Raw genomic sequence first — 20,808 nt, forward strand, 5'->3', positions numbered from 1 at the left:
AGAAATTTGTTGTTTACTAATAAAACATTTTTTTTTTAAGTTTTACATTTAAAGAAATTTTAGACAGTTTTACGGGAGCGATTGGGATAGCCGTAACGTCACAAAATTTTTTACTAATGACAGTGAAATTTAAATCAGAAAAATATTATTTAGTGGCTCAATATTTAATTATGATTAATTTAAATTACCACTTAATATTTTTTATTTACTAAATATATACAGCACATGCATTTTTATGTTATTTAGGAATTTTATTATTATTATTATTATTATTATTATTAAATGCTCAGGGGGGTTGTCCCCGAAGTCCGACTCTCCGAGGGCCCAGCCTGAGCTCCATCCATTACTGCTGGACCACTCCGCACAACAAGGCGGTTAGCGGCCACAGCAGGCCATAGTCATTTCCCTAAGTAGACGGAGGGAACCTAATATTACAGCCTTCTGCATCCTGACAGCCAAGAACTCAGATTTTGACGTGCAAGCTGGAACTTTGTCAAGTGAGGATACAAAAGACTGTTTCATCCCTCCAAGGACGCCAACGATTAGGACGACTAGTTTGACACGGTAACCTGGGTAAAGTTTGCCAATTTCAAATAGGAGATCCTGATATATTTTTCTTTTATGCTCTTCTTTGGCTGAGATGTTGTGTTCAGCCGGGGCCGAGAACTCAATGACATAAATGTCACGAGTGGCCTTGTCGAAGAGCACAATATCAGGTTTGTTGTGATCGATCCGCCGGGTTGTTGCAAATGGCATGTTCCAGTAAATTTTGCAACTGTCATTCTCAACAACCTGGGGAATATCTCCTGGTAGATAAGGCAGCACTGGTGTCATATCAATACCGTAGTAATGACGAAGATAGTAGTACAGTACTCTCAGGGCAGCGTTGTGACGCTGGATATATGCACCTCTCGCCAGCACAGGACATGCCGACAAAAGGTGTATGAGCGTCTCCGGGTGTTGTTTACACATCCTACATGACGTGTCCAGAAGCTGCACCTGGAGCACCTTGTTACGGTATTCTAGAGTGTTAATGACACCATCTTGGCAGGCAAATATGAACCCTTCAGTCTCGGACATCAGGCCAGCTGACTTTAAGAAGGAAAAGGTCAGCTGGGTGGACAAGCCATGATCACGCACGTGTTTGAAGTACACGCTGTGCATGGACTTGTCCATTAGTTCGCCTAGGAGTTGTTTTTCCTCGGCGTTCCTGATGACGCTCTTAAATTCTTCCTTTCGGAGTTCCATAAGAGCGTTTATCTCTCCAAGACCAAGGGTTCTTGCTGCATATATAGCTGCCTTATACAAGAACGACCCCTTATGCGCATTTTCATGTTTATGTACGATTTGCATAAGGAAGTCATCCTCGTCTGCAGTGAAATTGACAACCTCGAATGTTAAGCCCAGGACCAAACGATCATGCAGCCGCTCCAAACTCTGCAGACCTCTCCCACCGATGGACCGGGAGAGGTATAATCTGGCGACTGATGAATTGGGGTGCATGCTCCGATTCATATTGATAACCTTACGGGTTTTGATGTCGAGATCTCGTAAATCCTTTCGGGCCCATTTCAGGACACCGAAAGAGTATAGTAAGACTGGGACAGCGAGCATGTTAGTGGCGGAGACTTTATTTTTGCCGGAAAGTTCGGAGGACCAAATTTTCCGGAGTCTCCTAACATACTCGCTACGGAGAGTTGCTTGGACTTCGGAGACCGCATGCATGCGGTGCTCTTCCATTCCTAGATATCTATACAACTCTCCGGCGTCTAATTGTCTTAAAACGCTCCCATCTACCAACTCGACATCATCACCCGTAACAGAGCACTTACCCCTCGCCAGATGTACGACCGCACACTTGTCCAACCCAAAAGACATTCCGACATCCCGCGTGTACTCTGCTACGATGTTAAGGGCCGCCTGTAGATGATCTTCATCAGCACTATAAAGCTTCAGGTCATCCATATAAAGCAGATGGGTAATCGAGTATTTTCGATCACCCGGAGGCCCCACAGAGTACCCACGAGTTTTACGGAGAGCAACAGATATAGGCAGCAGTGAGATGCAAAACAGCAGAGGGCTTAAGGAATCACCTTGGAAGACCCCTCGTTTGTACTCTACAACTCCGGTTATGTGCAATGCGTTTCCACTTCCAATGTGAAAACGCGTTCGCCAGAGCTGCATTGTACGCCGAATGCATTCCACTATTTCAGGATTGACCCCCAGGCATTTGAGGAGATATAAAATCAACTCATGAGAAGTTGAGTCAAATGCCTTGCGATAGTCGATCCAGGCCATTGACAGGTTGCGTTGATAGTAGATCGCATCTTGTGTGACACATCGATCAACTATCAAGTTCTCTTTGCAACCTGACAGGCCTCTTTTGCTGCCACGCTGTTCATATATCTGTTGCCATACAGGTTCTATCTCATGCAAGATACGGTTATTCAAAATTTTTGTAAAAATTTTATAAACCGCATTCAGGCAGGTGATAGGCCTGTAATTCTTTGGGTCAGACAAGTCACCTTTTTTGGGTATCAGTACGGTTCGCCCTTCTACGAGCCAGTCTGGAATCGGTTCGTCAGCTCTAATGTAGGATGTAAATATACGGGCCAAATGGAGGTGGGTAGAAGTAAACTTCTTCCACCAGAAGACATTAATGCCATCTGGTCCCGGGGCAGCCCAATTTCTGCTGCCATCTAGAGCTAAACGAACTTCATTTACACTGACTGCAGGGCTCTCTTCATCAGCATTCTGTCGACGGTGTTTCCGACAAAATGCTTTGAAGTCATGCAGAGCTGGAGTGTTGGCGTTTACGTTTGGTTGATCTCCATACAACTCAGTCCAAAAGGCTTCCACCCGCTCAGGTGCTGGATAATTCCCGGTAACAACAGTCTTTGGTGTCAGAAAGCGTGAAGGGCTAGATCGAAACAACGAATTGTCGACCAGCCGTTTCAGCCTTTTCTCTAGTGACTTTTGGCAGTCACTAGAGCTCGCAATTTATTAAGCGACTCTTCCTTGATGACAAGAAGAGTACTTTTATTCAATGTGTGATGACGCCACCGAAGTTCAGCAGCAATGCGACGTACTCGGGGCGTGTATGCTCGTTGAGTTGTTTCGAACTCAATCACACATTGGATGCGAGAGACATGTTTCCGGGATCTGTCAATTTTGTCGCCAAGTTGTGCGATGCGCTGTCTCAACCTTGCCTCGATTAAGAGACGATGTCTCTCTCTCGGAAAAGCCGAAACTGCTGCACCATACACAACCTGGTTCACAGCGAGCAGAGTGGAATCCTCCTGGATCTGTGTAAGGAGATCTTCATTGACCGTGTCAAGTTGTTGTTGGGAGTAAGTTATCTTTTTAGATATACTTACTTGCCGTCCTATAAAGGGATTGTTGTTATCCAAGGAGGAACGGCGTCGCTCTTGGTGTAATTGCGCCGGAAAGGAAAGTCTATTAGACTGCCTTCTATCCGGCACAAGCGATCGTCTGTTACGCCGGAGATGAGCGGCATAGTTACGCAGGTGTTTCGGCGTAAAATGTGCTAGCTCCGGATGCATGTCACTCCAAAGAGTGTGCATCCGGGCTATGTAACCGATCATCCCCGGCTCGCTGCGCTGGTAACACGCCAAGAGATCGACTCGCAGTTCCTCCGTCCACTTAAAGTTAGTCCTTAAAGCGCCAGTGTCGTCATCATTTATCGGGTCCGGTGTGCTCCTCCCACCTGATAAATGGTCCTCATCCGAAAAGGACCGGTTGTGGGGAGCACTTCTGAGATTATGTCTTGTTGTAACTCAGAGTTTCAGTGCAGTGGGTAGTTGGCCCACTGCACCTGTTACGTCGTTTGCCTACAGACCTGGTGATCTGGTCTGCGTTTCCCGCGGTGCGCCACTTGGAGGCCACGTAACAAGCCCGCTTATTATTATTATTATTATTATTATTATTATTATTATTATTATTATTATTGTTGTTGTTACGTGTGAGCCTACACCTGGTTATTTACCTGTCACGTAAACAGACCTCCGGACTAGCTCAGCGTCTCACTGAAAAATATTTAGATGTTGATAAGAGGGTGGGTCGCTCAGTGAATGAAGAATACTCGTGAATTACGGTACTAATTGTTTATTGGGCGTCCCCAAAGCATGGGAGTTGCCCGAAATGGCCCTGAGAGTCTCTTTTACAAACTAATTCTATTTATGAAAGCAAATCTAATCCAGTATAATAATCCATTTGATGCAATACTTTTGATTCTATAACTGAGAGAGAGAGAGATGGGACAGCAACGAGAATGAGAGTCTTAGGAGACAATTAATCACGATGCAAGACAGCTCGGATTCGACATAGATTCGGACAGACTAAACGACTGACTGATTACAAGCGGCCGCTCCTCCTGGAGGTCCCAGGTTTATGTAACCTCGGTCGCGGATGCCGCTAAAGACCTGTATCACTGCGCGGAACTTGTATTATTCCGCGGTTGAACTCAGATTATTCCGCCCTTAGGAACTAGGTGGTTATTGTCAAGTTCCCTAGTCAGCAGAAAATGGTATCAAGGCGCCGAAAGCGGTTCCCTGTGCTAGAGTACCTGTTCGCTCGGTTCCCATGAGAAAGCGTCTCCTCAGCAACACGTGCAAGCAGCGATTCCCGGTAACCAGAGTCAGGCTAGAAATACAACGGAAATTCGGTGTCCAATTCAGGTGGGCAAGTTGGCCCATCGATTTATAGAAAATATATATAGAATATCATAATATTGACGGGAAGGTAGGCCCACCCGTCACAATTATTATTATTATTATTATTTAATATATATATATATATATATATATATATATATATATATATATATATATATATATATATATATATATATATATATATACTGTAACAGGCCGCTTTTAGCGCCACCTGTTAAGACGTTTGTTTATTATTTATTTTCTTTTATGATAATTTTATTTTGAATTTAAATTTTAAAAGAAAATTTAAATTGGGCTCTTAAATTTATTTAATGTCCGTTGATTGAATTCGCCGCGACCGAGTCGCCCTCGCGTGGGAAAAAAAAAAAAATTTGACCGAAGCTCGATTGCGTTCGAAACAAAATTTATTGCGAATAGGAATTTAATTTAGCGAATAAGTTAGTTAAGTATTGTATTATTGAGAATGGTACTACCGGCCACAAACCCGCGAAGAGCGACCAACGAGGATCAACGACGTGGATCATCTGCAAGATTATCAACGGCGGGCGGATGTCTATCTCGGGAACGAGCAACTGTTCCAGCCAATATATCACTCAATAAACGTCGATATTGGTAAATTGGACTTGCGGCGCCATCTCTGGAGTTCAAAGCTAACGACGGACCCAGAAAGGGGAAGAGACGAGGAATGCGACATGTGCTAATTTTTCCTTCTTCCACGTTTTCCACTTGCCACGTGCGGATGTAATTTCGATCCGGAGGATTTTTGTTGGTTATTTTTTTAATATTGTCTGATTTTGAGCTTTATTAGAACGACTATCGTGAAATTTCTCGCGTTTGAAATCTATTGTGTTTAGCTGCGAATTTGTTTGCCAAAAATTTATTACGGCATTACGACGATAATTGGCTGTCGCCAATTATTTATTTAATAGAAGCGATCTATTACGACGTTTTTTTTTGTTGGGTGATCGCTGGTTGACGTGTGCAAGTGACGAACAAAATCACCCCGTATCTTTGCCGAGGAGGTTCATTGTCCGAGATAGTTCGACGTGGAAGCCGAGTACGACCTGGTGTGGCCAATCGACGGACGGAATTAAGCGACGTCTTCGACCAGGGTGAGTGCCACGGGTTTCGTAAATAAATAGCTCGTGGGATTTATATTCATCAAGTAATAATTTTTTTTCATTAAATTTGTCGATGAGGAATTTCAAGGTTGTGTTGACTCAGCCAGTAACCGAGTAATCCCACGAGGTATTTCGGTACCGCCATGGTTGTTATTTTTTTTTGTGTACTGATGTATGAAAGTTACAATTAATACTGTTATTATTATTTTTTTTAATTTCGACGTTTACTCCCGGGATAATCGACGAGGTCGATTATCCATTGATCGAGCTTCGGATTCGTGCTGAATAATTAATTTAACTATTATTTAACTGCGGTGAATGTATTTTTGTTTATTATTATTAGTACCAAAAATTCGGCGAAATTTTAGAAAGTAAAATTTAAAAGTAGTTATGATGAATTAGTTATTTGACTGCTATAAATTTGAATCGAGTGAATTTGTATAAATCTTTTTGTGTTAATTTACTGAACGTAACTGAATTGAGCGACAATTTATGAACAAGTAATTTTTTTTGGGTTAGTTAAGAACAACTGACTTGAGCGACGATTTATATTTAACTATTTCAATTAATTGTTATTAATTGAATTTCAAGGACGTTATGTTATTATTATTATTAGTATTATTTAATTAAGGGATTTCAATTAAATTAAGCGAAGATTCAATTTTTTTGGTTATTTAGTTAATCAATTGCGATTGAGTGAATTGCGGGGAGCTTTATTTTGTTGCTGTCGTTAACTGACTAAATTAACTGAGTGAGCGACGACAAAATTATTTTTTGAGATTGTTGAGTGAAATTTGCCGGAGTATTTTGTTTTTGAAACCGTTGAAGTTTGCTTTTCGGCGAAAACTGCGTATCGACGGCGTATCGACGAGATCGTCGACGATTATTATTAATTTTTTTTTCTCGCGTTTAATTCTTGTATTTTGTTAATTTTGAACAACTATTTGAATTTATTGTCAATAAATTGATAATTTATTTTTTGTTAATTTAATTGCGAATTAATGCGAATAGCCCGAATACTTTCCTCGTTCCTCTATAATTAAGTCGTACCCTTGAGGCCCGCCACCCGACGAAAGGAGTCCCGAACCGGAGTAGCCGGACATCGACGTGATTGGAGCAAGGCTCCTGGCGCCCAACAACAGGTAAAGCAGGTAGGCCAGATTATTTATTTCGGGCTTCGTTCTCGCTAACGCACGAGTACGAAAATACCCGTTATATAATTTGGCGCCCAACGTGGGGCACACAAAAGGGCAAATTACGACGCGTTATAATTAAATTAGAACGTAGGTTAATTAATCGGCGAAATGAGCGATAGTCGCGAAGGAATTGTCCCGAATGATGGGGTGGGAGACGAGTCTCTGGTGACATGGGATCAAATCGTAAATGATTCCACGCAACAGGGTAATCAGGAGAACGCGAATGGACGAACGAATCCCGGGGATTTCCCGAAATTGACGACCACGACGAGTACTACAGTACATACAAGTAGTCCGACGCATATGGTGTCTCAACTTATTACAGTGACGACGACTAGTGCCAATGTATTCGGCCCACCATCGCCACCTAGACGTCGTATTCGGGTACCTCCGAATGCCATTGATGAGAATGAGACATACGAGTGGTATCTGAGGCGCAGGGGGGAGTTAAGTGCGGAACGGCTGCGGCTGGAGACGGTTCAGCGTAATATGGCTGATCAGCTCGCGCAGCTGGCAATCCGTGAGGGTATAATTCAGGACGAACTAGCCGCGATAGAAGGACGCCATGAATCGATGGGAGGATCCAGCGGATCAAGCGGGCAGTATGACTGGATCGCGGATGCGTCACCTCTGCAGGTGCAGGAAATCCTCGTGACGATGAATGCCAACCCGATAGGGAGCGCTGCGGTGATCCGCGACCGACTACATCGGTGTTTGCGTCTGAGGCGGTTTCCGAACACTGTCTGGACACACGAGGACCAGGCAATACCAGACAGACAGGTTCTGAACGCGTTTGAGCGAGAGCAACGACGTCCATCGAGGATGATGCCTTGCTCGACCGCACTGACAGGTTGTTCGACAGCGAACAACATGATTCCGCTGTCGACCACTATAACGGCGACGACCGCGAGCAATACGACGACGACCTGGACGACATTAGCCCCAGGAGCAATACATGTGGACGTCAATGGACGTACCACATACATGACGCAGCACGGGATTAACAATCAACGCCCGAGAATGACATCATTGCCGATAGTGCGTCCAATTCCGAGTCCTAGGCGACGAAATCGTCTAAATGAGGGACTTCTGCGACCTACTGCGAATTCGACACATTTGCCGGCACATAACGTGACTTTTGCACCAGAGGTGGCACCACTGGGTGCGAATTCACCTCAGCATCCACACAGTGAGCTCTGTGTGCTGTCTGGAATGGGTGGAGGACCACATTATCAACCCGCGATGTATGAGAGAGTGTCGAAATGGAATTTGAAGTTTTCCGGTTTAGGTAGCGCGCGCGTTGAATCATTTTTGAATCGGTTGGATGAATGTTTGACGACGTGTGGTATGACAGATGCGGATGCATTGGCAGTATTACCGTTATTGCTATCAGATGTGGCCAAAACGTGGTGGTCACACATGAAACGTCGTGTTACGTCGTATTCTCAATTCAGATCCGAGTTGCGTCGACGTTTTGGAGAGCCATCAGTTGGATGCAGGATTAAATGGGAAGTTATCACGCGTACTCAAGGGAAGCTTGAGATGGGGTTAGACTTCCTAGACGCCGTGATCGCGCTGTGGTCGCGAGTAGACGATCCATTGCCGTTGAAGGATCAATTGGACTTTGCATACAATGGTTTACGCCCGGAATACCACCAGAAGTTCGAGCGGTACGATTTTAACAACTTCGAAGAGTTGTATGAGCACGTACGAGCGGTCGATATTCCCCGCAATCGTATTCAACGACGCGAGCCAGTACCCGTGGAACAGAGCGTCGTTCCAGAGTACGCCTACCAACCTGACAAGTACGAATCTAAGCGACGTACTGTTGGTCAGGTTGCTGCTGTATCGAACTCCTCCCAAGATGCGAAGAAAAATAAGAAGAAGCAGAATAAGTCGAACAATGCTGATCAGTCAGATGATCAGGTTGTTGCGATAAACTCGCAAGAGACGACGAACGCAAACCGAGGGCCGCCCTCAAGGCCTCCAAACAACAATGGAGCTCAGCGAGGTTACCAGGGCCCCTCGAATGGCCGATCAAGCCCGAAGCAGGGTAAACCCAAGACGCCGGTATGTCGTGATCTTTGGGGCAAATGTTTTAATTGCTTCTCGACGGATCACGGATGGCGTAATTGTCCCGAGGCAAGACAAGAGAAGTTCTGTTTCGGTTGTGGAACGCGAACCGAACCAACGCCTGGATGCACGTGCTGCATGATGTTCTTCGAGTACAACAGGCCGGAAAACGACGTCGGGAATCAGTAAGGACGGGTCCAGAACTGATTTCCCGCGACGTAAATGGGCCGATGATTGATGTGGAAGTCAACATGTCGAACGAGCCGCTGCCAGACATCTTTAACATTGACATTGAGCCTTGCGGGCCCGTGAACCAGTCCTCGGATGCTGGTTCCTCACCTGGATGTGACGTGAGAATACCGACGATAACTGAGGAAGACCTTTTCGGCAGCGCCATCGCTGTGGCGTCTGTGGCGCAGAAGGCAACTTATGGCGATGTTTGGGGTGCAAGAATGCGTTTTACTGTTCGCGTGAGCATCAAGAAGCGGATTGGCCGATCCACCAGTGGATCTGCGTACCGATTGATGACCGTGAGCGAATTTTTCTTGAATTAGCCGAGGAAGTATGTCCTATGCAGTCTGAGGGCGACGATGTAAGACCCTTTATAGATGTTAGGATAGGCGAAAGGGAAATTAAGGCTTTATTAGATACCGGTTCGACGATGACGTGCGTCAGAGAAGTTGACGAGTTGAATTGGGTCTATGGGTGCGGTGCTCGAGTGAGACCAGCACCTCGAAACTCAGCAGCAGTTGCTGATGGTTCGATGATGTCAGTGCAATCGCTGATCACGCTGCCACTTGCGATTAACGACGAAATCATGCCGATTGAGGTTCGTGTCATCCCGAAGTTGAAGTACGAGATGATACTAGGCATGGATGCGATAATTGCTTTTGGTATTTGCTACGACGGGGGTTCGGAGCGATGGTGGACTCGACGCGAGGGCCAGATATACGATTGGAACGCGAAAGATTACCTCATCGATGAGGAAATAGCGGCCATAGTTGAGATAACCCCGGATCAGCAGTCAGCGTTGGATGAATTGCTGGCACGACGATTGCCTAACGTGAATTATACAGGAGAAACGACGTTTACGAATCTGATGACCCATGAAATCGACGTGCAGGGTCATGAACCGATTCGACAGCGGAACTATCCGACTTCTCCGATCATTGAGGCAGAAATGTGCCGGCAAGTAGACGATCTACTTGCGGCGGGTATAATTGAGCCTTCGACGAGTGCTTGGTGCAATCCAGTCATCATGGTAAAGAAATCGACAGGCGAGTATCGAATGTGCCTGGATTTCCGACGATTAAATGCCGTTTCGAAGCCATGTGCGTATCCATTGCCGCTGATGACATGGATCTTGGACCAATTGAGTGGTGCGAAGTTTATTTCGAAGATAGATTTGAAACATGCGTACCACCAGGTGAAACTCGACCCTGCAAGTCGAGAGTATACGGCGTTTTGCGTACCCGGAAGGGGTATGTTCCAGTATGTAGGCATGCCGTTTGGCCTTGCTGGAGCGCCGCCGCACTTCCAACGTCTAATTGATAAAATGTTGGGACAAAGACGTGGTTTGAAGGTATTTGGATACCTTGACGACCTGATTATCGTCACCGAGACGTTTGAGGAGCACTTAGAAGTGCTTGATGAAGTATTCGACGGTCTAAAAGCTGCGAATCTGAAGATAAATGCTGACAAATGTGAGTTCTGTACGAATGAGGTTCGTTATTTAGGCTACCGCGTAAATGAGAAGGGTTTATTAGTAGACCAAGAGCGTATAAAACCGATATTCGAGTTCCCGAGGCCGACGACGTTGAAGAAAATGCGACGATTTTTAGGAATGGCCTCGTGGTATCGACGTTTTATACCTGATTTTGCGACGATAGCCGAGCCATTGACGCGTTTAACGAGTAAGAAGGTCAGATGGACCTGGACCGTGGATCAAGAGACGGCTTTTGAAGCGTTGAAACTAGCATTGGCAACAGCACCAGTGCTGGCGTGTCCTGATTACTCAAAGACGTTCGTGTTGCAGACTGACGCGAGCGCAACTGGTCTTGGAGCTGTTTTGACCCAAGAACATGAAGATGGTGAGCGAGTTGTAGCATACGCGAGTCGCGTCATGAATAAAGCCGAGCGGAATTACTCAGCGACTGAGCGCGAATGCCTCGCAGTTCTCTGGGCATGTGAGCATTTTCGACGATATCTTGAAGGATATCGATTTAAAGTTATTACTGATCACAGCAGTCTTCGTTGGCTGCGTGATCTAAAAAGTAAGACGCCGAGATTGAGTCGATGGGCGATGCGTTTAGCCGAGTACCAGTTTCCGATCGAGTATCGAAAGGGTTCATTGAACGACGTTCCTGATGCGTTATCACGAATGTTTGAACCAGACGAACTGGAATATTGCGATGACATCATGGCAATTGACGAATTGCCTGAGCAGGCTGACGAAATACCTGCTGCTGAAGTAGTTGACGATTGGTACTCGCGACGAAAACGCGACGTATTAGCTTTTCCGACGAAATTCAAGGACTGGCGTGTCGAGGAGGAACGTTTGTATCGACATATGCCGAATTCTCTTGTATCGAGCGTCGTTGAGGACTTGGATGCCTGGAAGTTAGTTCCACCGAAGGCCGCACATCAGGGAATCATCGAAGAAAACCATGATCCACCTGATGCAGGTCATTTAGGCATTGAGAAGACGGTATCACGTATTAAAGTCGATTATTATTGGCCAGGACTGGAAGAAGACGTCCGACGTTACATTGCTGAGTGCGATGTTTGCCAAACGTCGAAAGTGTCGCAACAACCAGCTGCTGGGCTGATGTGTCGACGGATTGTGAACACACCATGGACAGTGGTTGCTATCGATTGCATGGAATTTCCGCTTAGTCATGCAAAATGTAAATACATGGTGGTGTTCCAAGATTTATTTACGAAGTGGATCGAAGTATGCCCTATTAAGAAGGCTGATGGCCCGACGATAATTCGAGAGTTTGACAAACTCATCGTTCATCGTTTCCGATGTCCTGAAGTGATCTTGACTGATAACGGCACAGAGTTTGTGAATAAGCTGGTAGATGAGGTAGCAAAAGCTTATGGTATTCATCATTCTCGCACACCGCCGTATCACGCGCAAGCGAATCCCGTCGAGCGCGTAAATCGCGTTTTGAAGACAATGATCATCTCCTTTGTCGAGTTGGATCACCGAGCGTGGGACGAACACGTCCATGAGTTTAGGCATGCGTATAACACCGCTGTACATAGTTCGTTACATGTTTCCCCAGCGATGTTGAATTACGGGTGGCAACCGCGTGCGCCGAAATACTATCGAAAGTTGATCGAAGGTGCGACGGACATTCCGTGTCCTGATACTGCGGCGTGGTTAGACCGAATTGGGCGTTTAATGCAGTTACACGACTTAGTTGCACATAATTTAGGTCGAAGTTTTGAGCGACAAGCAAGATATTATAATCGTCATCACCGAGATGAACGATTTGCGGTAGGAGACGTTGTAAGGGTGCGACAGCACACACTGTCACGCGGAGTTGATCGTTTTTCGTCGAAGCTGGCGCGTAAATACTCGCAGGAGACGTATGTAGTTTCGAAAGTAATTTCACCGGTTGTTTATGAGTTAGTGAGCGAGAATAATCGTCCAGCGGGACGACAACATGTCAAAGCGTTGCGTTTAGTTGAGCGTGCGCTCGAGAACGACGAGATCGACGAATAACCGAAGCTCGAATCCCCTTAAATTTAGTTAACTGTTGTTCAAGCATGTAATTGTTGGTTTGGGGTGTGTGTGTGAATTTCAGATGGCGAATAACGACGAAATCCAACGTCGCGTGCTGGCACGTCTACGCGCTGAGAACCAGAGCCTGTTCGACGAACTGCTGGAAAGAGAAGAGCGGACAATGCGCGCTGAGCGATGCCGCATTGTTGCGCTCCCGACGACACGACGAATGCGCCTGGGATGGTATCAGCGTTATCTGCTGTCCATCCAGATTCCAATGGCGCCGATCGCCGTGGGCTGGCGGTGTCCAACGTGCCGACGACCGACGTACGCAGCACAAGCGTGCGTGAGAGGAGCTGACGCGATCCTGGCGTCCCACCTGACGCTTGTCGAACGAGTGCGCCGAGCGGAAGCAACGTTGGAGGAGTTGCTGCCGTTGGCGGAGCGGTTGAATCGTGCACTCGCGTTTGTGCAACGTAACCCACCGCGGACGTTACTCCCAAAAATTCCTAGAGCCCGAGCGTTAGAGAACGCTCGAGTTCTTGCCCGGGAGCTGCGAGCCAACCCCACTGTGCCATCGCGGAGCCGAGCTGGATGCTGGAACTGCGGGATGCCGCACAACATGGTGATGTGTCCCCACCCTCGAGGCACGTTCTGCCAACGCTGCGGAGAGATCGGCGTTTACTTCGAGGAGTGCCGCCGGTGCCAGCCCGAGTGCCCAATCGACGGTCCCCGACGCCATTAGATGACACTACTGTACAGACGACGTCTGTTTGTTTGTTTGTTTTTACTTGAGTTTTTTTTGCGTGTACTTTATTATTTTTTTTTAGTATTTATTATTTATCTGAAGTTTTTTTTTTGGTATGAGTTTGTAATAACCTTTTTGATCGTCGAGGAGATGACTGATATGCGCCAAAGGCGCTGACTGAATACGCCGAATGGCGATAGTGTTGCACGTGCCGCTAAGCGGAGTAATTTAATAAATAAAAACTTGTTATTTTGGAATTGGACGGAAATTGATTTTGGTTATATTGCTGGTGATGGGTAGTTTAGGTTGCTGTTGGTTCCAAAGGTAGTTGTGTTGGTCCAAGCGGTACCTAGATGAAACCATGGGCTCCTGGTCGACGGCTGGGGGGAGGTGTTGTAACAGGCCGCTTTTAGCGCCACCTGTTAAGACGTTTGTTTATTATTTATTTTCTTTTATGATAATTTTATTTTGAATTTAAATTTTAAAAGAAAATTTAAATTGGGCTCTTAAATTTATTTAATGTCCGTTGATTGAATTCGCCGCGACCGAGTCGCCCTCGCGTGGGAAAAAAAAAAAAATTTGACCGAAGCTCGATTGCGTTCGAAACAAAATTTATTGCGAATAGGAATTTAATTTAGCGAATAAGTTAGTTAAGTATTGTATTATTGAGAATGGTACTACCGGCCACAAACCCGCGAAGAGAGACCAACGAGGATCAACGACGTGGATCATCTGCAAGATTATCAACGGCGGGCGGATGTCTATCTCGGGAACGAGCAACTGTTCCAGCCAATATATCACTCAATAAACGTCGATATTGGTAAATTGGACTTGCGGCGCCATCTCTGGAGTTCAAAGCTAACGACGGACCCAGAAAGGGGAAGAGACGAGGAATGCGACATGTGCTAATTTTTCCTTCTTCCACGTTTTCCACTTGCCACGTGCGGATGTAATTTCGATTCGGAGGATTTTTGTTGGTTATTTTTTTTTAATATTGTCTGATTTTGAGATTTATTAGAACGACTATCGTGAAATTTCTCGCGTTTGAAATCTATTGTGTTTAGCTGCGAATTTGTTTGCCAAAAATTTATTACGGCATTACGACGATAATTGGCTGTCGCCAATTATTTATTTAATAGAAGCGATCTATTACGACGTTTTTTTGTTGGGTGATCGCTGGTTGACGTGTGCAAGTGACGAACAAAATCACCCCGTATCTTTGCCGAGGAGGTTCATTGTCCGAGATAGTTCGACGTGGAAGCCGAGTACGACCTGGTGTGGCCAATCGACGGACGGAATTAAGCGACGTCTTCGACCAGGGTGAGTGCCACGGGTTTCGTAAATAAATAGCTCGTGGGATTTATATTCATCAAGTAATATTTTTTTTTTCATTAAATTTGTCGATGAGGAATTTCAAGGTTGTGTTGACTCAGCCAGTAACCGAGTAATCCCACGAGGTATTTCGGTACCGCCATTGTTGTTATTTTTTTTGTGTACTGATGTATGAAAGTTACAATTAATACTGTTATTATTATTTTTTTTAATTTCGACGTTTACTCCCGGGATAATCGACGAGGTCGATTATCCATTGATCGAGCTTCGGATTCGTGCTGAATAATTAATTTAACTATTATTTAACTGCGGTGAATGTATTTTTGTTTATTATTATTAGTACCAAAAATTCGGCGAAATTTTAGAAAGTAAAATTTAAAAGTAGTTATGATGAATTAGTTATTTGACTGCTATAAATTTGAATCGAGTGAATTTGTATAAATCTTTTTGTGTTAATTTACTGAACGTAACTGAATTGAGCGACCATTTATGAACAAGTAATTTTTTTTTGGGTTAGTTAATAACAACTGACTTGAGCGACGATTTATATTTAACTATTTCAATTAATTGTTATTAATTGAATTTCAAGGACGTTATGTTATTATTATTATTAGTATTATTTAATTAAGGGATTTCAATTAAATTAAGCGAAGATTCAATTTTTTTGGTTATTTAGTTAATCAATTGCGATTGAGTGAATTGCGGGGAGCTTTATTTTGTTGCTGTCGTTAACTGACTAAATTAACTGAGTGAGTGACGACAAAATAATTTTTTTGAGATTGTTGAGTGAAATTTGCCGGAGTATTTTGTTTTTGAAACCGTTGAAGTTTGCTTTCGGCGAAAACTGCGTATCGACGGTGTATCGACGAGATCGTCGACGATTATTATTATTTTTTTTCGCGTTTAATTCTTGTATTTTGTTAATTTTGAACAACTATTTGAATTTATTGTCAATAAATTGATAATTTATTTTTTTTTAATTAATTGCGAATTAATGCGAATAGCCCGAATACTTTCCTCGTTCCTCTATAATTAAGTCGTACCCTTGAGGCCCGCCACCCGACGAAAGGAGTCCCGAACCGGAGTAGCCGGACATCGACGTGATTGGAGCAAGGCTCCTGGCGCCCAACAACAGGTAAAGCAGGTAGGCCAGATTATTTATTTCGGGCTTCGTTCTCGCTAACGCACGAGTACGAAAATACCCGTTATAATATATATATATTAGGGTGTTTCAAAAAAAGACGAATTTTTTTTTTTTCTTTTGGTGTCTAAAAATTGATAGTATACCTAAAAACAAAAATTTTGGCGCCCATGTGAGCTCTTAATATGAATAGTAAGATTTGCCTGTATCCATTTCTTTATTTTCCATTTAAATAACACGGGAAAAATTTTTTTTAATTTTTTAATTTTTATTACTTTGGAACGGTTCATCGTAACAACAATCTGAAAAATGATATTAGTAGGAAATTTTACGCTCTACAAAAAACGTTTGAAGACCAAAGTTCCTCAGATTAACGGCTTCAAAGATATCCGCGGTCAAAGATAACACTAATAAAAAATTTCAAATATTTTCCAATAAAATTACAAAAAAAATATCACATGCTATATTTTTATTATTTTTTATGTTAAATTACTTCAATTCCGTTAACCTGAGACTGTAAACTTTTTTTTTTACTAATTAATTCAATACTTAACTCACGAAATGCACTAATATATAAATATAAACGTTAAAAATGTCACATAAATGATTTTTGGTCTTTCTTATAACAAATTTATTTTATATTTTATAAAATTTATAAATTTTTGTAAGAGGAAAATGTAAAGTTCCTTATTACACAAACTCACCAAACACTCATCATTGCATATTATTCAAAATAATATGAAAATTCTGTAAATACGTTAAATCAATTAAATCTACTATAAAACTTGATCAAATGTTTTTTATTTGAAAAATATCAACAGAGCTTTATTTAGCTCTGTCGGTACAGAGTATTATACTCATTTAATTTGAGTGTTGTAGCTAATAAGCTCTGTGTTGGTAAGCCTGGTTGTTCGGTACTAACTTCATTTAGTTGCTTTGCTCTCAACGCTTTACTATATCTTCTCGTCATTGTCTTTGTTCATTGATACTGACTGTTTTTTCAATCCGTTATATTATTAATTTAATTAGTTAAAATATATTAGTTATAAATTTTGTGACCATAATGGTGAAAACAGTGTACTTGATTGGTGATGTGTTAAGTGAATTAGTTGGAAAAATTACCCTCTCTGAAAGAGGTTATGTCGCTTTTATTTTATTATCTTGATACGAAAAAATTTTTCAGTTAAAGAAAGTATATCAATCACTATCGACAAAGTTTTTGAAATTTGGTGTGCGGCACAAATCCCGACAAGAGAGAAAAGATCTGCTTTTTGAAACTAATCTCAAATCACAATCGATGGAAGAATTTACAAAACCGTAAAATGAAAAGTCAAAGTCTCAAAAAAAAGGAATCCGTTTTTCAGGATGAATTAAATAAACTATTTGATGTAGCTCATGCGGATGTTTTAAATATACTGGACAAAGAAAAAAGATTATTTTATTTGGGACAAAAATCTTCCAGTCGACGTGGTTTTATTTCATATAATTCTCAACCAATTTTAGAAGATGTCGAAGACATGGATGTTGATATCAGCAATTATGATAATAATAACAATAATAGTGATAATAATAGTGAAGAGAACATTGATAGCAATGATAAAAACTATAATAATAATGGTAATGATAGTAATAATAATGTCGGAGAGTTTGATAACGACAATGTCAACTATTATTGTGCAGTTGAGACTGATGATGTTGCTAATCATAAAATATCAAGTCATCCATCTCAATTATCCCAGAAATCTTTGGAAAGTAATACTTCTCGTATAATCTCTGATTATGAAGATGAAATGCCAAAACAACAAGTTCCAAAAATTGATATAATGACACCAGAACTTGCTGCGGCTTTGGATAGAGCTAACGTGACTAGTAGGATGGCGACTTACATTATTGCTGCTTTATTATCTTGCTTGAACATTGATTGTGCAAGCGTAAACTTTAGTCATGTGACTATTCACCGAGCAAGGGAAAAATTCCGGAAAGAAGCGGCGTTAAATCTGAAGACTAATCTGGAAACTGACAATTATGTACTACATTTTGATGGAAAACTGTTATCAGATATTACAGGTACAGAACAAGTTGACCGGCTTCCGATTATTTTATCATCATCAGGTAAATTTCAACTGTTAGGAGTTCCTAAACTAGAATCTGGGACTGGACAAAACCAAGCTTCAGCTATTATTAAAACAGTAAAACAATGGGATATTAATACTGACAACATCAAAGCATTGTGTTCTGATACTACGGCGTCAAATACGGGTAAATAATTTATTAATAAAAAAAATATAACATGGTTGATTACCGTAATGTTTAAATGCTAAATCAAATCAGATTTTTAGTATTAACCATTAATTTCCAAGTTATGAGTTATTTTTTTTTTCAAATTGAAAAGATTTCTCCGTACTACTCTAAAAAATCGATACTTCACTAGCAATTCTCATTTTATTTTTTCAGGAATCAGAAATGGTGCGTGTGTATTAGTAGAAAAGGCTCTTAGTAGAAAACTGTTGTACTTGCCATGCCGACACCATATTTTTGAAATTGTTCTTCGAAGTGCATTTGAAGTATACTGGCCTGCTTCGTCTGGCCCAAACGTTCCAATTTATCAGAGATTTAAAAAGAAGTGGGATGAAATTGACCAATCAAACTTTACGGCTGGTATTTGTGACAAAAAAGTTTTGGAAGTAATAACACCAATCAAAGATGAGATTTTGAAATTCGTTAATAATCAAATAGAAGTAAAATTTTTAATCCAGCGCTGAAGAATTATTAACTGATGTTAAAGTGGAAAAGAAAAATGTATAAAGTTCAGTATAATTGAGGAGCTGATTTTCAAAAGGGTATCTTTTCATATTTTAAAATACCAGTTTTCTGAACTTTTAAATACTAATTACTTTGAGAATTATGAACATTTATAAATGAAAATCGAATTGCAGCTTCATAACCGATTGCACTTTATAGCTAAATTAAAAAAAGTTCAATACAAATATTTATAATTGAAGATAACTAGTTTTTTGTCTCGATTAATCAAATATCAAAAGATACCCTTTTGAAAATAAGCTCCTCAATTATCAATTTTACTCTGATTAATTAACTTGCCGTCGTGATTAAAAATATTGAAAATCAGTTTCACATGACTGTTATACTTTCAATCATCTTTAACGATTAAAATTGCGTTTGTAAAATATTTTACAACTTTTACCTCACATCAGTTAATAATAATTAGTCTTCTCAACTTTGAAATTGCGATATAATCAATTTCATTTTGACTTATAACTTTTTGTAGATGGATCATTGTCGAGACGATTACCGTGAACTTCTGGAATTATCATTAATATTTTTGGGTACTACTACCACAAATATTACATTTAAGCATCCTGGAGCGGTCCATCATGCAAGGTGGATGGCTAAAGCAATATATAGTTTAAAAATTTTTTATTCAGAAATGAATTTCATCTTACTAAATCGGAAATAGATGGATTACGAGAACTTTGTTTATTTATCATAATATTCTATTTAAAAGCTTGGTTCACTGCGCCGTGTGCTATAACAGCACCTAATAATGATTTAACTTTGATTAAAGAATTAATTTCATATGAAAGATTTAATAATAGTCTTTCACAGACATGCTCACAAAAATTAGCCGATCACTTGTGGTATTTAAACAACGAGCTGTCTGTTTTATCTCTCTTTGATAAAAATGTTTCAGTTGGAACAAAAATAATAGTTCATGCTCTTAAAAACTGTAAAGCCAATGAAACTACAACAAATCGCTTTATAATAGATAAGAAAAATTTAGAGTCATTATTAAATAAAGATCTTAGTCAATTTATGTCTATGAGATCGATTAATATATTTGAATCGTTTGATTTGTCGTATGAGTTCATTGATGAGGATGTTACTTTGTGGCCTCAGAATCCGAATTTCTTAGAAAACTTGGAGTATTTCGGGAAACTTCAAGTTGTGAATGATGTAGCAGAACGCGGCGTGGCATTGATAGAGCAGTATAATCGATGCTTAACGAAAGATGAAGAACAGCTTCAATATTTGTTGCAAGTAGTGACAGAACATAGAAAACAATATCCTAATTGCAATAAAAGTAATTTTATAAAACTGTAATATTTTCAAGTTGAAAAATTGTTGTAACAAGTTGTAAATATAGTTTTTTGTTATAAAGAATTAATTGTTCAATTAAATTTCTTAATATTTAGTAAAAAAAAAAATAAATTTGTTATAAAAGAGACCAAAAAATCATTTATAAGATATTTTTAACGTTTATATTTATATATTAGTGCATTTCGTGAGTTAAGTATTGAATTAATTAGTAAAAAAAAAAGTTTACAGTCTCAGGTTAACGGAATTGAAGTAATTTAACATAAAAAATAATAAAAATATAGCATATGATATTTTTTTTGTAGTTTTATTGGAAAATATTTGAAATTTTTTATTAGTGTTATCTTTGACCGCGGATATCTTTGAAGCCGTTAATCTGAGGAACTTTGGTCTTTAGACGTTTTTTGTAGAGCGTAAAATTTCCTACTAATATCATTTTTCAGATTGTTGTTACGATGAACCGTTCCAAAGTAATAAAAATTAAAAAATTAAAAAAAATTTTTCCCGTGTTATTTAAATGGAAAATAAAGAAATGGATACAGGCAAATCTTACTATTCATATTAAGAGCTCACATGGGCGCCAAAATTTTTGTTTTTAGGTATACTATCAATTTTTAGACACCAAAAGAAAAAAAAAAAATTCGTCTTTTTTTGAAA

The 20,808-nt window shown here is 41.1% G+C and overlaps 2 protein-coding genes across 2 annotated transcripts; both read left to right on the forward strand.

Moving 5' to 3' along the window:
• The first annotated feature begins 5,201 nt into the window (after positions 1-5,201).
• LOC123270600 lies at positions 5,202-13,649 on the forward strand. The gene is made up of 2 exons (XM_044736727.1): positions 5,202-5,806; positions 12,900-13,649. Exon 2 carries the CDS (start codon positions 12,900-12,902, stop codon positions 13,560-13,562), a length of 663 nt encoding a protein of 220 aa, XP_044592662.1. The 5' UTR covers positions 5,202-5,806; the 3' UTR covers positions 13,563-13,649.
• A 3,735-nt stretch (positions 13,650-17,384) lies between these two features.
• On the forward strand, positions 17,385-19,759 carry LOC123270438 (uncharacterized protein DDB_G0275275-like). The gene is made up of 3 exons (XM_044736468.1): positions 17,385-18,297; positions 18,493-18,776; positions 19,325-19,759. Exons 1-3 carry the CDS (start codon positions 17,556-17,558, stop codon positions 19,511-19,513), a joined length of 1,215 nt encoding a protein of 404 aa, XP_044592403.1. The 5' UTR covers positions 17,385-17,555; the 3' UTR covers positions 19,514-19,759.
• The last annotated feature ends 1,049 nt before the right edge of the window (positions 19,760-20,808 follow it).

Source organism: Cotesia glomerata, linkage group LG8 (assembly GCF_020080835.1).
Source record: "Cotesia glomerata isolate CgM1 linkage group LG8, MPM_Cglom_v2.3, whole genome shotgun sequence".
Classification (NCBI taxonomy): Eukaryota; Metazoa; Arthropoda; class Insecta; order Hymenoptera; family Braconidae; genus Cotesia; species Cotesia glomerata.